The sequence below is a fragment of the Saccostrea cucullata genome, unplaced genomic scaffold (genome assembly GCF_032062105.1).
Source record: "Saccostrea cucullata isolate Sc308-1 unplaced genomic scaffold, CSIRO_AGI_Scuc_v1 ctg8162, whole genome shotgun sequence".
Lineage (NCBI taxonomy): Eukaryota > Metazoa > Mollusca > Bivalvia > Ostreida > Ostreidae > Saccostrea > Saccostrea cuccullata.
Genome location: NW_026926608.1, coordinates 10,825 through 28,449, shown reverse-complemented (window position 1 = coordinate 28,449; position 17,625 = coordinate 10,825). Strand labels below are relative to the sequence as shown.

The 17,625-nt window shown below is 35.1% G+C and overlaps 1 protein-coding gene across 1 annotated transcript; it reads right to left on the bottom strand.

Annotated features, from left to right (window-relative positions):
• Positions 1-3,690: 3,690 nt before the first annotated feature.
• LOC134272233 (igLON family member 5-like) lies at positions 3,691-7,287 on the bottom strand (the record flags this gene model as incomplete). Its single annotated transcript, XM_062754484.1, has 2 exons — positions 3,691-3,960; positions 7,021-7,287. Coding segments are annotated over 2 exons (537 nt in total), but the record flags the coding sequence as incomplete, so codon positions are not given.
• Positions 7,288-17,625: the final 10,338 nt, after the last annotated feature.

Here is a 17,625-nt window from a genome sequence, read left to right as displayed (position 1 = left end):
ATGATTCCACATGAGTTCCATCTTTCCTGGCCCAGTGGTTCTTGAGAAGAAGATTTTTAAAGATTTTTCCTATATATTCCTATGTAAAACTTGGGTCGGCCATTTTGGCCCCACCCTAGCCCTGGGGGTCATGATTTGAGCAAACTTGAATCTGCATTACCTGAGGATGATTCCACATGAGTTTCATCTTTCCTGGCCCAGTGGTTCTGGAGAAGAAGATTTTTAAAGATTTTTCCTATATATTCCTATGTAAAACTTGGGTCGGCCATTTTGGCCCCACCCTAGCCCCGGGGGGTCATGATTTGAACAAACTTGAATCTACACTACCTGAGGATGATTCCACATGAGTTTCATCTTTCCTGGCCCAGTGGTTCTTGAGAAGAAGATTTTTAAAGATTTTTCCTATATATTCCTATGTAAAACTTGGGTCGGCCATTTTGGCCCCACCCTAGCCCCGGGGGGTCATGATTTGAACAAACTTGAATCTACACTACCTGAGGATGATTCCACATGAGTTTCATCTTTCCTGGCCCAGTGGTTCTTAAGAAGAAGATTTTTTAAAAATGCCATTAATTTTTCTATAATTCATAATTATCTCCCCTTGGAAAAGGGCGTGGCCCTTCATTTGAACAAACTTGAATCCCCTTTACCCAAGGATACTTTGTGGCAAGTTTGGTTGAAATTGGCCCAGCGGTTCTTGAGAAGAAGTCGAAAATGTGAAAAGTTTACAGACAGACGGACAGACAGACAGATGGACGCCGGACAAAATGTGATCAGAAAAGCTCACTTGAGCCTTCGGCTCAGGTGAGCTAAAAACCTTACATAAAGAAATTATTAGAATCCGAACCCCGAATATAGATTTATTTTTTCTCTCGAAGAAATGCTTTGCCAGTTACCTTAGAAGATACAGCAGTGATAATTTTTCGCATCGTTTCTCGGTCATATATACAATGTAAGAATACTACAAAAACCCCATTTCTGGCCATTATGCACACGTCAATACAATAAATAGATAAATAAAATCCCCCCTTTCTTTATAAATTTTAAATAATTGATCTGTAGATGTTTGAAAATATTTTCGCCGCAACTAAATGAAAAGAGCGTTGTTTCTCCTACTCATTTAGTTATATTATGTCCATAAATAGGATTATAAACTAACTGCAAGAAGTAGTAATTCGCCATTGGAATTTGCTCTCGGTTCATTTTAAAATCAGAATTTTTCCGTTTATTAGTGTTTTGTGCAATGATTTTATGAAAACGTCCAGAGTGTGTGTTGAGTCTGCTCAATGAAAAAGGTAGGATAACGAACAGTGATCTAGCACTGAAAACTACAAACAATATAACTCTGTGGACAGGTATAAAACACGGACCCCTGGCAATTACAGAAGTAGGATCAGTTGCCTAGAAGGAATAAACATCCCTCAAAATAGGATTCTTTAGGTCCTGAAACAAGGAAAATGATATTTTACACGTACTTTACCCTAGTCACCAAAAAAGCTCAGAATATCTTTACCCTAATCAAAAATTTACTTTACCCTAATCATGCTCAAATTTTGTATTGGCAATCTGGCTTTAATCAGCCAATGTCATGCCGCCTTTTGCGATAGTTGTGTTCTTCTGTACGAAATAATTCAATTTTAACAACAAAATTTATGATAAAAGTCTGTATAATGCTGAAACTACGTGCAAAATGATCGAATCGTGTTTGCTAGACGCCATCTTGGACTAGGGTAACGCACTTTACCCTAGTCCGTTTCTACACAGTGATTAGGCTACTTGCGTTTTACTGTGTAAAACGCAAGAGGAGTTCAGGGAACTAGGGGCTTTTTGCATTTAAAACATTTCTGACCCCATTTGACCCTAAGGGTGAAATAGAACATTCTGAAACCTTACTACACATCCACATGACACCATCAACCAACTCCCAAAAGTTGATTTATAGGCTACTGTGTTAAATGTAAAAGTATTTGAGGAAGCCAATCAATTGATCATCGTCATAAAATCAAACAATCTGCCAGTTATTCCTTATATTTACATGGTATTGATTTTGCCAATCCATGTGCTAGACGCCCCGCTTCTTGTCTCTATTCTATTTGCCCCGCCCTGCACTTGATTTTTTTTTAACCTAGCTTATCGATGAAACAGAACATTGATGAAGAAATAAAGTACATTACCTATTTGTAATTTCATCTCAAACTAGTGCTAATTGTAACAGGGACCGTTACAGATGTTCCCCAAACGCTCCCCAACTCCCTTTTATAGTCATATCCCCTGTAAGCGTAATTAAATAGGACAAACTTTATGCATTTGAGACTTTAACAACGTTTACCCAAAAGTGTACCATGTTCATTTAAATTTTATCATTGCACACTTGCGCATGTGAATGCGTGTGCGTAATGACCATATCATATTGTCTACACAATCTATATATTTAAATATGCTAAATATTAAAAGTATTTAATCCAAAAGTACAAAAAAAAAACCGCTCCTTCAAGTGCATTATTGATTTAACCCATTTCACGTGCACGCACGTGCATACATGAGCATGGTAACCATACTTTCTTGTAGAAGTCCATTACATCTATCTATGTTCTAAATCCCACCCCGTTTGGTTGAAAACCAAGGGAGTGATAGCTGTGTAAAGTTCAGCCAATCAGATTGCAGCGCACGTACTTGCACGTGTATGCATGTGCATGGTGACCAAACCTTTTTGTAGAAGTCCATTATATATATATCTATGTTCCAAATCCCAACCTGTTTGGTTGAAAACCAAGGGAGTGATAGCTGTTTAAAGTTTCAGCCAATCAGATTGCAGCACACGTACTTGCACGTGTATGCATGTGCATGGTGACCAAATCTTCTTGTAGAAGTCCATTATATATATCTATGTTCCAAATCCCAACCTGTTTGGTTGAAAACCAAGGGAGTTATAGCTGTTTAAAGTTTCAGCCAATCAGATTGCAGTAGTCGTACACGCACGTGCATGCATGTGCATGGTGACCACACCTTCTTGTAGAAGTCCATTATATATATCTATGTTCCAAATCCCATCCTGTTTGGTTGAAAACCAAGGGAGTTAAAGCTATTTAAAATTTCAGCCAATCAGATTGCATCGCACGTGCAAGCACGTGTTTTCATGATAATTGCTATATATCATGTTGTAGGATATCCTAATGCATGGCTATGTTCAAAATTTCAAAGGATTTCGTCAAAAAACAAGAAAGACATTGATACTTTAGTTTCAGCCAATCAGAGCGTAGCGCACGTGCATGCGCATGAGATCTTGCCATATTGACCACGACATCTTGTTTATACTACTAATATATCCTTACATCATGAGTTTCAAAACATTTCATCAAAAAATAGAAAAGTTACGGCAGTAAACATTATATTTGTCATTTCACGTGTCGCACGTGCGCGCTCTTGCAAGCACGTGCGCGCAAAATGACCTTCGTTCGGCAACTCTACATAACATGCCTACTGACCCTAAAAAGGTTTCACCTAAGTCGGATGTATAGTTTACAAGATCACTCGTGGACAAAATTTTCCCAGGAAGAAGAAAAATAATAATAATAATAAGAAACAGAGTAAAAACAATATGTTCCCCAACTTCGTTTGGGGAACATAACAAAGGCATTGGAAATGTAAATATTATGCCATAAAGATAATAACTTATATTCAGACACTTACAGAGCACATTGACAATCATGGACTGACTGCTTGATCCCGTGCCTCCAATGCTGTAACTGTTTTGTGCTGTACACGTGTAGGTATCAGCACTGCCTCTCTGTATGTTCTGTATCAGTAGTACAACACCATTTTGTCTAAATCCAGAGTCACCTGTCTTGGTCCAGTAGATAGTGGTTTGGGCAGGATTTCCATCGGTGATAAAACATGTGACAGATAGATCATCTCCTTCTATAATGTCTTTATTTGTCAAATTGGACACAGTTGGAGGATCTACACACAATGATGAAAATAGAGGTAAAATTTTCTTAATCTGATCCTCCTACTATGCATCAATATTTTAAGATTAATTTGAACTCTTAGAAAATTATTATGACAATGCAACAAATTAAATGGATATAAATCTTTTTTTCTTTTATTCTTTTTTTTTAATTCTTTTATTTTATATTATAATAAATTATTTATAAACAATGGCATACACATACATGTAACTGTTTTTAGAAATATTTAACTAGTCATTGCTGATATCAGAAATATGTTGCAGCCATTATTCTCACATCAATAACAAGAGGCCTATGGGTTACATCGCTCACCTGAGAAGCTTTGATCATGCTATTTTTAACCAGATTTTTCCCTCGTGACCTATTGTGACCCATCGTACCCAACATTGGCGTCGGAAGCAAATTGAAAGTGGGGGGGCTAAGTGTAAGAAATTTTTTTTTTCTACCTCCAAAAAACCTGACAAGCAAAAAAAAAAAAAAAAAAAAAAAAATGAATGTACATTTCCCAAAAACGAAAATACTATTTCGTGGGGGGGGGGGGGGGGGTAGGTTCGAACTCCAGTACCAAAAATTTTCTTCCAAACACCAACACTTTTCCCAATTTTAACCTATACTAAGACGTATCTGTGGAAAGTGGGGGGGCTAAACTTACGAAGATATGTTCAATGTCTATACTAAGTATATATTTGGAAAAAAAGTGGGGGGGCTTAGCACCCCCTAGCCCCCCCCCCCGGTTCCGACGCCTATGCCCAACAGGTCATAATTTGGACAATTTGAAATGTACACAATCCCAGGATGCTTCCACATAAATTTCAGCCATTCTGGTCCAGTGGTTCTAAGTGAGAAGGAGAATTTTAAAGTTTTTATCCTAAATATTTCGATGTTAAACTTTGATTCCCTATTGTGGCCCCGCCAATCTCCCAGGAGCCATGATTTGAATAATATAGAATCTACACTACCCCAGGATTCTTCCACATAAGTTTCAGCTTTCCTGGCCCAGTGGGTCTTGAGAAGGTTTTAAAATGTTTTTCCTATATATTTCTTTCTAAATATCTGATTCCCTATTGCGGCTCCACCCAACACCGAGGGGCCATGATTTGAAAATTCAGAATCTACATTACATAAGGATGCTTCTACATAAGTTTCAGTTTTTCTGGCTAAGTAGTTCTTGAGAAGAAGACTTTTAAAGTTTTTTCCCTACATATTTCATTATGTAAAACTTCAATTCCCTATTGTGGCCCTGCCCAACCCCGGGGGTCATGATTTGAATAATTAACAATCTACACAACCCCGGGATACTTCCAAATAAGTTTCAGTTTTTCTGGCCCAGTGGGTCTAGAGAAGAAGATTTTTTCACATATATTTCTTTGTAAAACTTTGATTCCGTATTGTGGCCCACCCCACCCCTTGGGGCCATGATTTGAACAATTTAAAATCTACACTACCCTAGGATGCTTCCACATATTAAGTTTCAGTTTTTATAGCCCAGTGGTTCTTGAGAAGCACATTTTTAAAGATTTTACCTATATATTTCTTTGTAAAACTTTGATTCCCTATTGTAGCCCCGCCCAACCCCCGGAGTTCATGATTTGAACAATTAAGAATCTACACTACCCCAGGATGCTTTCACATAAGTTTAAGCTTTTCTAGCCCCGTGGGTCTTGAGAAGAAGATGATGACCCCAACTTATTTTTCTTATTTCTTGATTATCTCCCCTTGTTAGAGGACCTGGCCCTTAATTTTAACAATTTAAATTCCCCTTCGCCCAAGAATGCTTTGTACCATGTTTGGTGTAAATTGGCACAGTGGTTTCAAAAATGTTAAAAGTTTACAGATGGACAAACAGCTATAGTCAGCTAGACAGATAGACGGACGGACAAAATGTGATCAGAAAGCTCACTTGAGCATTCGGCTTAGGTGAGCTAAAATATGATGAAACATTTCATACATTACAATGATTACATATCATGTACATACCCAGTGTTTGAAACTCGCTGTAAAATTAGCTAGACATGCAGGGCTGATTGCTTGTGCAAGTTGTCAGCCCTGCCAAAAATGTACTATCTCGATAAAATATTATATTGTAATATAAGTTGGTTTAAGCAATAACGTGAATGGGGCCAGCTCACTATATATTGGATTACTTGATATCGCGATTACTTAACTTAGCAGAACTCTTTCGCGATGGAGGTAGGAAACGTCTGTTAGATGGGGGCAAATGTGCTATTTAAATTTTAATACAATGCAAGATCGATCATTATAGAGTTTATAAGGACATTGTCAAATAAGTAAAAAAAATCCTGGTGGAAGGGTAGCTAAACAATCAATGACCCAGCCTAATTAATTTTTCAGAGAAGCTAATCCTAAAATGTTACATTTTACGATATTTTTAACTATGCGGGCTCTTCTCATTAAGTATTTATTGAAAATCATCACATTGTAAAGCTGATAAAATTCTCTACACTTTCCTTATTTGACAATCTATTATTTGGAGTTCAATTCTTGGAATACATTGAACTTTCGGCTTAAAATTGTTCGAATCATTCGATTGTCACTACTGTAAACAATGCCATGTGTCCCAGTAATCTCACAAGATTTAGAGCTTTCTCGACTCCCCCACAAAAGAGCGGTAGTAAGTTAGATAACTGCGAGGTGCTTGCGATATTACGATATTACTACTTGTTACTCTTTGAAGCTAGTAATATTAGTTGATTTGAGAGAGGTTTATCAAATTTTAATTTATAGAAAAATTTTACACGTCCAGCCGGGCGTCAATACATGCAAATCTGTTTGCCCGCGACAAAATCTGTGCTCTCTGGCGGTCAGGCGCATGGTTATTTTAAACACTGATGACATACCAAATTTGAAAAAGAGAAATGAAAATAAACATAGTTCGTGATCTTGATACACTTGGTTATTTGTCATGCTGTCTGCATATTGCCATAACTGCCTTAGCTTTTACATTTCAAAATTTATCAACCACAGAGGTTATTCTGCAACATCAAAAAAACAAATTCACATAATTAATTCAGAAAATGAATATTAAACTCACATTCGACATTGATGATCATGGACTGCTTGCTCTGTCCTTTGTTTCCCGATGAGTACTGATTTTCTGCTGTGCATGTATAGTTACCAGAACTACTGCTTTGTATTTTTGTCAGATTAAGTACATCTCCTTCCTGTCTGAAAGAACTGCCCTGTCGTGCCCAGTACACATTGGTCTCTGATGGCTGTCCTTTATCATAAAGGCATTTTTTGTTGAAGTCTGTTCCCTCTATGGCTGTTGTATTATTTAAAGTGTGAACAGTTGGAGGACCTGAAAAAGTTTCATACTCAGGCTGTAGAATACAATGGAGATGAGAGGCCAACAGGCCATATAGGGCCGCTGCCAGTGAGTATTGTGTAACAATTTTTCAACAATTGAATTTGGTTTGTTCTTTTTAAAACCAAAAGCCATGTTATTATGTTCCCCAAACGAAGTTGGGGAACATATTGTTTTTACTCTGTTTCTTATAATTATTATTAAGGTCTTCCGTCTTCACGGAAAACCTTCTAGTGATTCTGCTGTTTATTAAGGTCTTCCGTTTCAGACAGAAGACCTTATAGTGATTGTACTGTTTCTTTTTATTATTACGTCTTTCCACCTTTCTGTGGAAAGACCTCTTGAAATGCTTCTGTTTTTTATTAGGTCTTTCCACCTTTCTGTGGAAAGACCTCTTGAAATGCTTATGTTTTTAGGTCTTTCCACCTTTCTGTGGAAAGACCTATTGATTTTCTTCTGTTTTTTTTTTTATTTTTTATTATTTTTCCGCCGTGTGATTTTGAGTTTCAAGATTTATCGAAAAGATTTTAAGTTCATAAGAATGTACTCCGTAAAAGATTTTTGCAGTTGACCCTGCGTATATGAACTATGACCTTTTTCAGAGTTATTACCCCTTTCGCAAAAAAGCTTGTTATCGCTACTCCTCCGAAACCGTAATCCGTAGGGAAATGAAACCTTCACTAATGTCTTCGACTTATTTAGTAGACACTTCATTGGTTCATTGCGAAAGTATTCGTTGACCCCTTCAATGAGTTATAGCCCCTGGAAGTTTTTGAATTTTACAAATAATTAAAAATTTTCAAAACGAGACGTTGTAGAGACATGGGACTAACTGCATAAGATTCACTGACCTTTGGTCTTGAAATTTATAGAAAGGTCAAAGGTCAAGGTCATTCCAAAACTGAGAAATTAAGCTCTTTTTATATCTCTTTTGTCTTTCAACCTATACTTTATGTCTTTAAATCATTAATATGTACTCTTAAAACTATTTCAAATATTACATTCATGTTCCTTAAGATTAACCCTTTCAAAAGTTATTGCCCCTTGTGCAAAAAACCTTGTTATCGCTACTCCTCCTAAACCAAAGACCGTAGAGACATCAAACCTTCATTAATGTCTTAAGGGTCTTTAGGCCTAACTTCATTGTTTAAGTGCGAAAGGATCTGATGACCCCTTATATGAGTTATTGCCCTTTAACTTCTTTGTACTTACTATTAAACATTATAACTTGAAAACTATAAGTCATAGAGGCATGGGGTCAATTGCATTGTGACCCTTGACCTTTGACCTTGAATATTTTTCAAGGTCAAAGGTCAAGGTCATTCCAATTTTTTTTTTTAAATTTTCATTTTATTTATGATTTAAGACAATTTTGGTTTCTCTTTCACGGAATTTAATTTTAAGGAGTCAGATATAAAATAAATTTGAAATTCAAAGAAGGTGGAAAGACCTCTTATTGTTCTGTGAACAATAAGTCTCCTAGTTTATTTTATTTCTCACCTTATGTTTTGACACCGTAAGACTTATCGAAAAACTTTATAGTTCATGATACTGGATATTTAAAGTTATTCCGAAAAATGACCCCCCATGATTTAACTTAGGCCCCTTATGCAGTTTTTGTCCCTTTCACCATAAAGCTTGTTATCGCTACTCCTCTGAAACCGTAAATCGTCGAGATGCAGAACCTTCACTAGCGTCTTCAACTAATTTAGGAGACTTTTCAATCTATTCATTGCAAAAGTTTTCTTTGACCCCTTCAATGGGTAACTGCCCCTGAAAGTTTATAAATTTTGTAAAAAAAATAAAAATTCTCAAAAGGAGAAGTCGTAGAGACATGAAACCAACTGCATAAGTTTATTGACCTTTGAACTTTAAATTCATTTCAAGGTCAAAGGTCAAGGTCATTCCAAATATGAAATTTAATTTTTTTTTAATAGCTCTTACATCCTTGAACATATACATTCATCTTCTGTCTGTGATATGCACTCTTAATACTCTTTCAAAGATTTCAGTCTTGTCCCCTAAGATTGACCCTTTTAAAAGTTATTGCCCCTTGTGCAAAAAACCTTGTTATCGCTACTCCTCGGAAACCGTAGACCATAGAGACACCAAATCTTCACTAATGTCTTAAGGGTCTTCAGGCCTTACTTCATTGTATAAGTGCCAAAGGATCTGATGACCCCTTATATGAATTATTGCCCTTTAACGTCTTTGTACTTGCTATTAAACCTTATAACTTCAAAAGTATAAGTCATAGAGGCATGGGGTCAATTGCATTGTGACCTTTGACCATTGACCTTGAATTTTTTTAAAGGTCAAAGGTCAAGGTCATTTCAATTTTTTTTTTTTTTTCATTTTTTTAAAATTTATCCTTTTAGGACAATTTTGTTTGCTTTATTCATGTAATTTAATTTTAAGGAGTCAGATAAAACGAAATTAAACTTCAAATAAGGTGGAAAGACCTCTTATGGTTCTTTGAACAATAAGTCTCCTAGTTATTTTATTTCTCACCTTATGTTTTGACACCGTAAGACTTATCGAAAATCTGTATAGTTCATGAGACTGGATATTTAAAGTTATTCCGAAAAATGACCCCCCATGTTTTAACTTAGACCCCTTATGCAGTTATTGCCCCTTTCACCGTAAAGCTTGTTATCACTACTTCTTTGAAACCGTAAATCGTAGAGATGCAGAACCTTCACTAACGTCTTCAACTTATTTAGGAGACTTTTCAATCTATTTATTGCAAAAGTTTTCTTTGACCCCTTCAATGAGTAACTGCCCCTGAAAGTTTATAAATTTTATAAAAAACTTAAAATTTTCAAAACGAGAAGTCGTAGAGACATGAATCCAACTGCATAAATTTTATTGACCTTTGACCTTTAAATTCATTTCAAGGTCAAAGGTCAAGGTCATTCCAAATATGAGAAATAAATTTCTTTTAATAGCTCTTACATCCTTAAACATATACAATATATCTTCTGTCTGTGATATGCACTCTTAATACTCTTTCAAAGATTTCAGTCTTGTCCCCTAAGATTGACCCTTTTAAAAGTTATTGCCCCTTGTGCAAAAAACCTTGTTATCGCTACTCCTCGGAAACCGTAGACCATAGAGACACCAAATCTTCACTAATGTCTTAAGGGTCTTCAGGCCTTACTTCATTGTATAAGTGCCAAAGGATCTGATGACCCCTTATATGAATTATTGCCCTTTAACGTCTTTGTACTTGCTATTAAACCTTATAACTTCAAAAGTATAAGTCATAGAGGCATGGGGTCAATTGCATTGTGACCATTGACCATTGACCTTGAATTTTTTTAAAGGTCAAAGGTCAAGGTCATTTCAATTTTTTTTTTTTTCATTTTTTTAAAATTTATCCTTTTAGGACAATTTTGTTTGCTTTATTCATGTAATTTAATTTTAAGGAGTCAGATAAAACGAAATTAAACTTCAAAGAAGGTGGAAAGACCTCTTATGGTTCTTTGAACAATAAGTCTCCTAGTTATTTTATTTCTCACCTTATGTTTTGACACCGTAAGACTTATCGAAAATCTTTATAGTTCATGATATTGGATATTTAAAGTTATTCCGAAAAATGACCCCCCATGTTTTAACTTAGACCCCTTATGCAGTTATTGCCCCTTTCACCGTAAAGCTTGTTATCACTACTTCTTTGAAACCGTAAATCGTAGAGATGCAGAACCTTCACTAACGTCTTCAACTAATTTAGGAGACTTTTCAATCTATTTATTGCAAAAGTTTTCTTTGACCCCTTCAATGAGTAACTGCCCCTGAAAGTTTATAAATTTTATAAAAAACTTAAAATTTTCAAAACGAGAAGTCGTAGAGACATGAATCCAACTGCATAAGTTTTATTGACCTTTGACCTTTAAATTCATTTCAAGGTCAAAGGTCAAGGTCATTCCAAATATGAGGAATAAATTTCTTTTAATAGCTCTTACATCCTTAAACATATACAATATATCTTCTGTCTGTGATATGCACTCTTAATACTCTTTCAAAGATTTCAGTCTTGTCCCCTAAGATTGACCCTTTTAAAAGTTATTGCCCCTTGTGCAAAAAACCTTGTTATCGCTACTCCTCGGAAACCATAGACCGTAGAGACACCAAATCTTCACTAATGTCTTAAAGATCTTTAGGCCTAACTTCATTGTATAAGTGCGAAAGGATCTGATGACCCCTTATGTGAATTATTGCCCCTTAACGTCTTTGTACTTGCTATTAAACCTTATAACTTGAAAAGTATAAGTCATAGAGGTATGGGGTCAATTGCATTGTGACCCTTGACCTTGAAAATTTTTATAAAAGGTCAAGGTCATTTCAATTTTTAAAAAAAATTCATTTTTTTAATTTTTCCTTTTAAGACAATTTTGTTTGCTTATTCATGGAATTTAATTTTAAGGAGTCAGATGAAATGAAATTAAACTTCAAAGTAGGTGGAAAGACCTCTTATTGTTCTTTGAACAATAAGTCTCCTAGTTATAATTATTATTATTTTTTCCCCTTTTCTTGTAAGACGGATTTCTCAAAGATGGCTGAGTGGATTTTCTTGAAATTTTCAGGGATGGTGCTGAATGAAAATACGCTTAGACTTTTTTTTCGTTTTTTCAAAATTCACTTCCGGTCGTCAGATTTGTCCGATTTCTGTTTTTTTCAGAAATATTTTGTCATAGTCATATCTCAGAAAGAAACAGTAAGAGATTAAGACACCAAACTTATAGGAGTAATAGATCTTGATAAGTAGGCAGGCCCATTTGGGTTAAGATCGTCTGCCGTCACTTCCGGTCGTCACAGGAAGTGATCAAAGAAATCGAAAATTTCAACTTTTCTTTATTGAAATTTTTTTTTGCATCATATTATAGCATCTTATTTGTAGTTTCGAAATATGTCAGTCCCATCGGAAACAAAAACGACAACTTCCGGTTATAAGAGAAAAACTGCATATTTTGAGTATTTTTCTTTCCCATAAATATTTTTTATAGATAAAGTATTTGTGATGATTTTTGGATATGTTATTTAGACTGCAAATGTCTACAGTAACGTCAAATATCTTAGTAAAGTTCACTTCAGGTCGCGTGATTTCTTGTCCTTAAATTGAGAAGTTTTCATAGCTAGATCTCGTAAACGGTAAGAGATTAAGACACCAAACTTATAGGAATGGTAGATCTTGATGATCTTGATGAGTAGGCAAAACCATTAGGGATAAGATCGTCCACCGTCACTTCCGGTCGTCACAGGAAGTGATCAAAGATTGAAAATTGAAAATTTCAACTTTTCTTTTATGAAACTTTTTTTGTATCACATTACAGCATCTTATTTGTCGTTTTAAAATATATGAGTCCCACCGGAAACAAAAACGACTCCTTCCGGTTATAGAAGAAAAACTACATACTTTGAGTATTTTTCTTTCCCATAAATATTTTTTAAAAAGTATTTGTCACGATTTTTAGATATGTTATTCAGACTTTAACTGTCTATAGTAACGTCAACTATCTTTTTAAAATTCACTTCCGGTTGCGTGATTTCTTATCCTAAAAATGAAAAGTTATCATATAGCTAGATCTCGTAAACGGTAAGAGATTAAGACACCAAACTTATAGAAGTGATAGATCTTGATGAGTAGGCAAATCCATATGGGTTAAGTTCCATTGTCTGCCGTTGCTTCCGGTTGTCACAGGAAGTGAACAAATAAATCTAAAATTTCAACTTTTCTTATGGAATCTTTCTTAGTAATATATTATAGCATCTTATTTGTAGTTTTTAAATATGTCAGTCCCACTGGAAACAAAACGACAACTTCCGGTTATGAAAGAAAAACTGCATAAATTTAGTATCATACTATCCCATAAATATTTTTTTTATAAAAAGAGCATTTGAAATGATTTTTGATATGTTATTCAGGCTGAAATGTCTACAGTAACTCCAAATATCTTATCAAAAATTTACTTAATTTCCTGTCCTCAAAATGAGAAGATAATATTACGAGATCTCTTAAACTGTAACAGATCAAGACACTAAACTTATATGAATAATAAACCATGAATATAGGGCAACAAATATAGGGTAAAATGCCCGCCGTCACTTCCTGTCGCCACAAAAAGTGATAAAAAAAAAAAAGATTTTTGTACATGTTATTAAGACTATAATTGTCTAAAGTAAAGTAAAGAATCTTGGAAAGTTACAAAACCGGTAGTTTGTTTTCCTGAAATCATTTAAAATATTATACGTCTTTTTTAACATAGATAAAAGGTAATTCATGCATATAAATAGAGGAGAACGGAAGACCTTCTTTGTTGCTGTAGCAACAAGAGTTTCTAGTTAAGGTCTTCCGTCTTCAGTGGAAGACCTTCTTGTTATTCTTAGGTTTCTTTTCCACTATTTTTATTAAGGTCTTCCGCCTTCAGCGGAAGACCTTACTGTTATTCTTAGGTTTCTTTTCCACTATTTTTATTATTAAGGTCTTCCGTCTTCAGCGGAAGACCTTACTGTTATTCTTAGGTTTCTTTTCCACTATTTTTATTAAGGTCTTCCGTCTCCAACGGAAGACCTTATTGTTTTCGTTCGGTTTCCTTTTCCCTACTATTATTAAGGTCTTCCGTTTCCAACGGAAGACCTTATTGTTTTCGTTCGGTTTCTTTTTCCCTATTATTATTATTATTTTTTTTTTTCTTACCGATTTTTGTGCAAGCGAGTTCTCGGAAACGGCTTGGTCGATTTTCACGAAACTTTCAGATCTGATAGATATTGGTCTGAACCTTATTGGAAATTTTTTATAAGTACGTCGTCACTTCCGGTCTTGAGATATGGACGATTTACTGATTTTAAAAGGGTCAGCTTGTCCGGGCAATCACTAAAAAACGAATGAAGATATTGACTTGAGATTTTCAGGGAAGGTAGAGGAAGGATTGCTAAATTGCTTTTTTGAGTCTATATCTTTCCAGCGCAAAAGGCGTTGAAGCTCGCCTGAGCTCATTATAATTATAATATTTCTGACCATCAAATTTTGTGCACGTGATTTCTCGAAGACTACTGCATGGATTTTTATGAAATTTGCAGGAGCAATGTGTTGCTATATGCAGTTACTATATCCTGGAGATTTTTTGGAAATTCCTTTCTGGTGCCAAGTTACGGACAATTATCTGATTTTAAATTGACATTTTGTTCGTGGATAATCTAAAGAACGGTTAAAGATATCACTGTGGAACTTTCAGGGATTATAGATCGTGATAAGAACTATCGAAGACGTGATCTTTTGTACGTCGTCTCTACTTCCTGTCGTAACGGCATGCAAAGAAAAAAAGTCAAATTTTTAAACTTTTTTGTTTTTCAATATTTTCAAATCATATTAGTATGGTTGATAGAAACATTTCTCATTAGGCTGAATATATAATTTGTTTGTAAATTAAAGAATTCGATCTCGAGATATTAACATTCAAAAGTCTGAAGCGTGATCTTAATGGCGGCGGTCTCTGTCAATTCCGACATTTCGCAATAGGGGTTTACAGAGGCAGCCGAGCGTTTGCTTGAACGAAAGTAACATACAGAACAATGAAATGTGAAGGGATACTTGGATTGTCACGTCGTAGGTTCGTTGCAATTCGGTGTCAAACTACATTTATTATCCAAGGTCTACTCACAAGTCTTCTTTAATTTGTTTTGGTTGTTTCTCAAAGTAGAAATAGAAAAGAATTGATGTGCAAACGAAGTACAATATCTGTATCTTTTGTTTTGCATCATGGTAACACATAGCTTAAATCATAGTCATAATTAATAGTTTTTCAAGAATGTAGTAAGTAAAAAACGTGACCACTGTTTTCTAATGCACGCTTGTCTCATATTAAATCAATAGAAAGGACAACTGTTACAATAAGAAAATATTTTATTTTTAAAGATAACAATTTTTCAAAGACCGTTTAATTGACCTATATAAACATTTTGTTTTCTCAATGCAAGTTATTGAAGATAATAGAATCTTATTTCTTGACCCTCGTAGGGCGATCGAGGCATTTTTTTTTCGGTGAAACATACCACCTTTTTCATGAAAGTGTAAGTAATCGGCATAGTCAACTTTCGTGATTGAAAATTGAAAAATTACCAGTTAATAGTTGTTTCGCTGCTTTAGTGTTATTTGCCTCTACACGATTGATTGATTGATTGTATACTGTTTAACGTCCCTCTCCAGAATATTTCACTGATATGGAGACGGCACCATTGCCGGTTAAGGGCTGCAAATTTGGGCCTATGCTCGGCACTCAGGGCCATTGAGCAGCCACACCTGCTGTGACACGGGGCCTCGGTCTATACCGTCTCATCCGAAGGACCATGAACATTCCAAGAGAAATTCGCTAAGATTTACTCGTTGCGTTTGGCGCGAATTATGAATAGTGACCCTTCTTTCATAATTCCAAGACAGATTAACTGTTGCAGAATTATATGTACATACGAATGAAGTAAGAGTAGTTGTTCAAATAGCGTAATCGATAAGCGTATTGGATTTTCACGCTAGTGACCCGTTTCAATTACCAGTGTGTCCAAAATATGTTTAATCCATTTTCAGCTCGATTTTATGGGTTATTTTTCGGAATCGGACGGAAGACCTACTCGTTGCTCGCAACGAGATCGTTTCTAGTTATTATTATTATTCTTTTTTTTTTTTACCGATTTTGTGCACGCGATTTCTCGAAAACGGCTCGGTCGATTTTCACGAAACTTTCAGATTTGATAGATATTGGTCTGAACCTTGTTGGAAATTTTTTTAAATGTACGTCGTCACTTCCGGTCGTGAGATATGGACGATTTTCTGATTTTCAGAGGGTCAGCTTGTCCTTGCAGTCCCTAAAATCGAATGAAGATATTGACTTGAGATTTTCAGTGAAGGAAGAGGAAGGATTGCTGAATTGCTTTTTTGAGTCTATATCTTTCCAGCGCATAAAGCGTTGAAGCTCGCCTGAGCTCGTTTTTATCCTTATTTTTCTGACCATCTAATTTTGTGTACGCGATTTCTCGAAGACTACTGGATGGATTTTCATATAATTTGCAGGAACAATGTGTTGTTATCTGAAGTTATTTTATCCGAGAGATTTTTTGGAAATTCCTTTTTGGTGCCAAGTTACTGACAATTTTCTGATTTTAAAATGACATTTAGTTCGTGGATAATCTCAAGAACGGTAAAAGATATCATTGTGAAACTTTCAGTGATTAAAGATCTTGATAAGTACTATCCAATTTGCGATCTTTTGTACGTCGTCTCTACTTCCTGTCGTAACGGCTTGCAAAGACAAAAAGTCGAATTTTTTAAACTTTTTTGTTTTTTAATATTTTCAAATTATATTAGTATGGTTGATAGAAACATTTATTATTAGGCTGAATATATAAATTGTTCGTAAATTGATGGATTCGAACTGGAGATATTAACATTCAAAAGTCTGAAGCGGGACCATAATGGCGGCGGTCTCTGTCAATTCCGACATTTCGCAATAGGGGTTTACATAGGCAGCCGAGCGTTTGCTTGAAGGAAAGTTACATAAGGAGCAATGAAATGTGTAGGGATACTTGGATTGTCACGTTGTAGGTTCGTTGCAATTCTGTGTCAAACTACATTTATAATCCAAGGTCTCCTTACAAGTCTTCTTTAATTTGTTTTGGATGTTTCTCAAAGTAGAAATAGAAAAGAATTAATGTGCAAATTAAGTACAATATCTACTATCTTTTGTTTTGCATCACAGAAACACATAGCTTAAATCATAGTTATAATTAAAATTCTTAAGAACAATATATATAGTAACTACAAAACGTGACCACTGTTTTCCAATGCACACTTGTGTCACATTTGAATCTCGCCTGGGCTCGAAAAATAGACTCACAAATATCTCGCAAAATTTGACAAGTTTTCTTTGATATCTTTGTACCTGTAAATTTGGTTAACATATATATAATAAAAGTTGTTCAGAATAACAAGTTCTTTCATTTAATAAGGAGAAAAAGGGTCTGACCCCTCAAATAAGGGGCCTAGAGGGACAATAACGTTTCAATTTATAACTCTTTAACTATGAAGATTCTGATATATTTTTCTAAAAGCAAAAATGTTTATCTCAACAATCTACACCTGTCCAATACATCATTATCATTAGTATGATTATATATGTTACGTAAAAAGGGCTGTAAGGAGCCAAGATGCTAAATCTTTGCTTCTTTTTATCTCCAAAGCGAGAAATATTTTGATAAGGAGTATTGAATAAGAGAACTTTAGAATCATATTATAAACAATATACAACCATTCAATTTTTGCAATACGGCCCCATTAAGGAC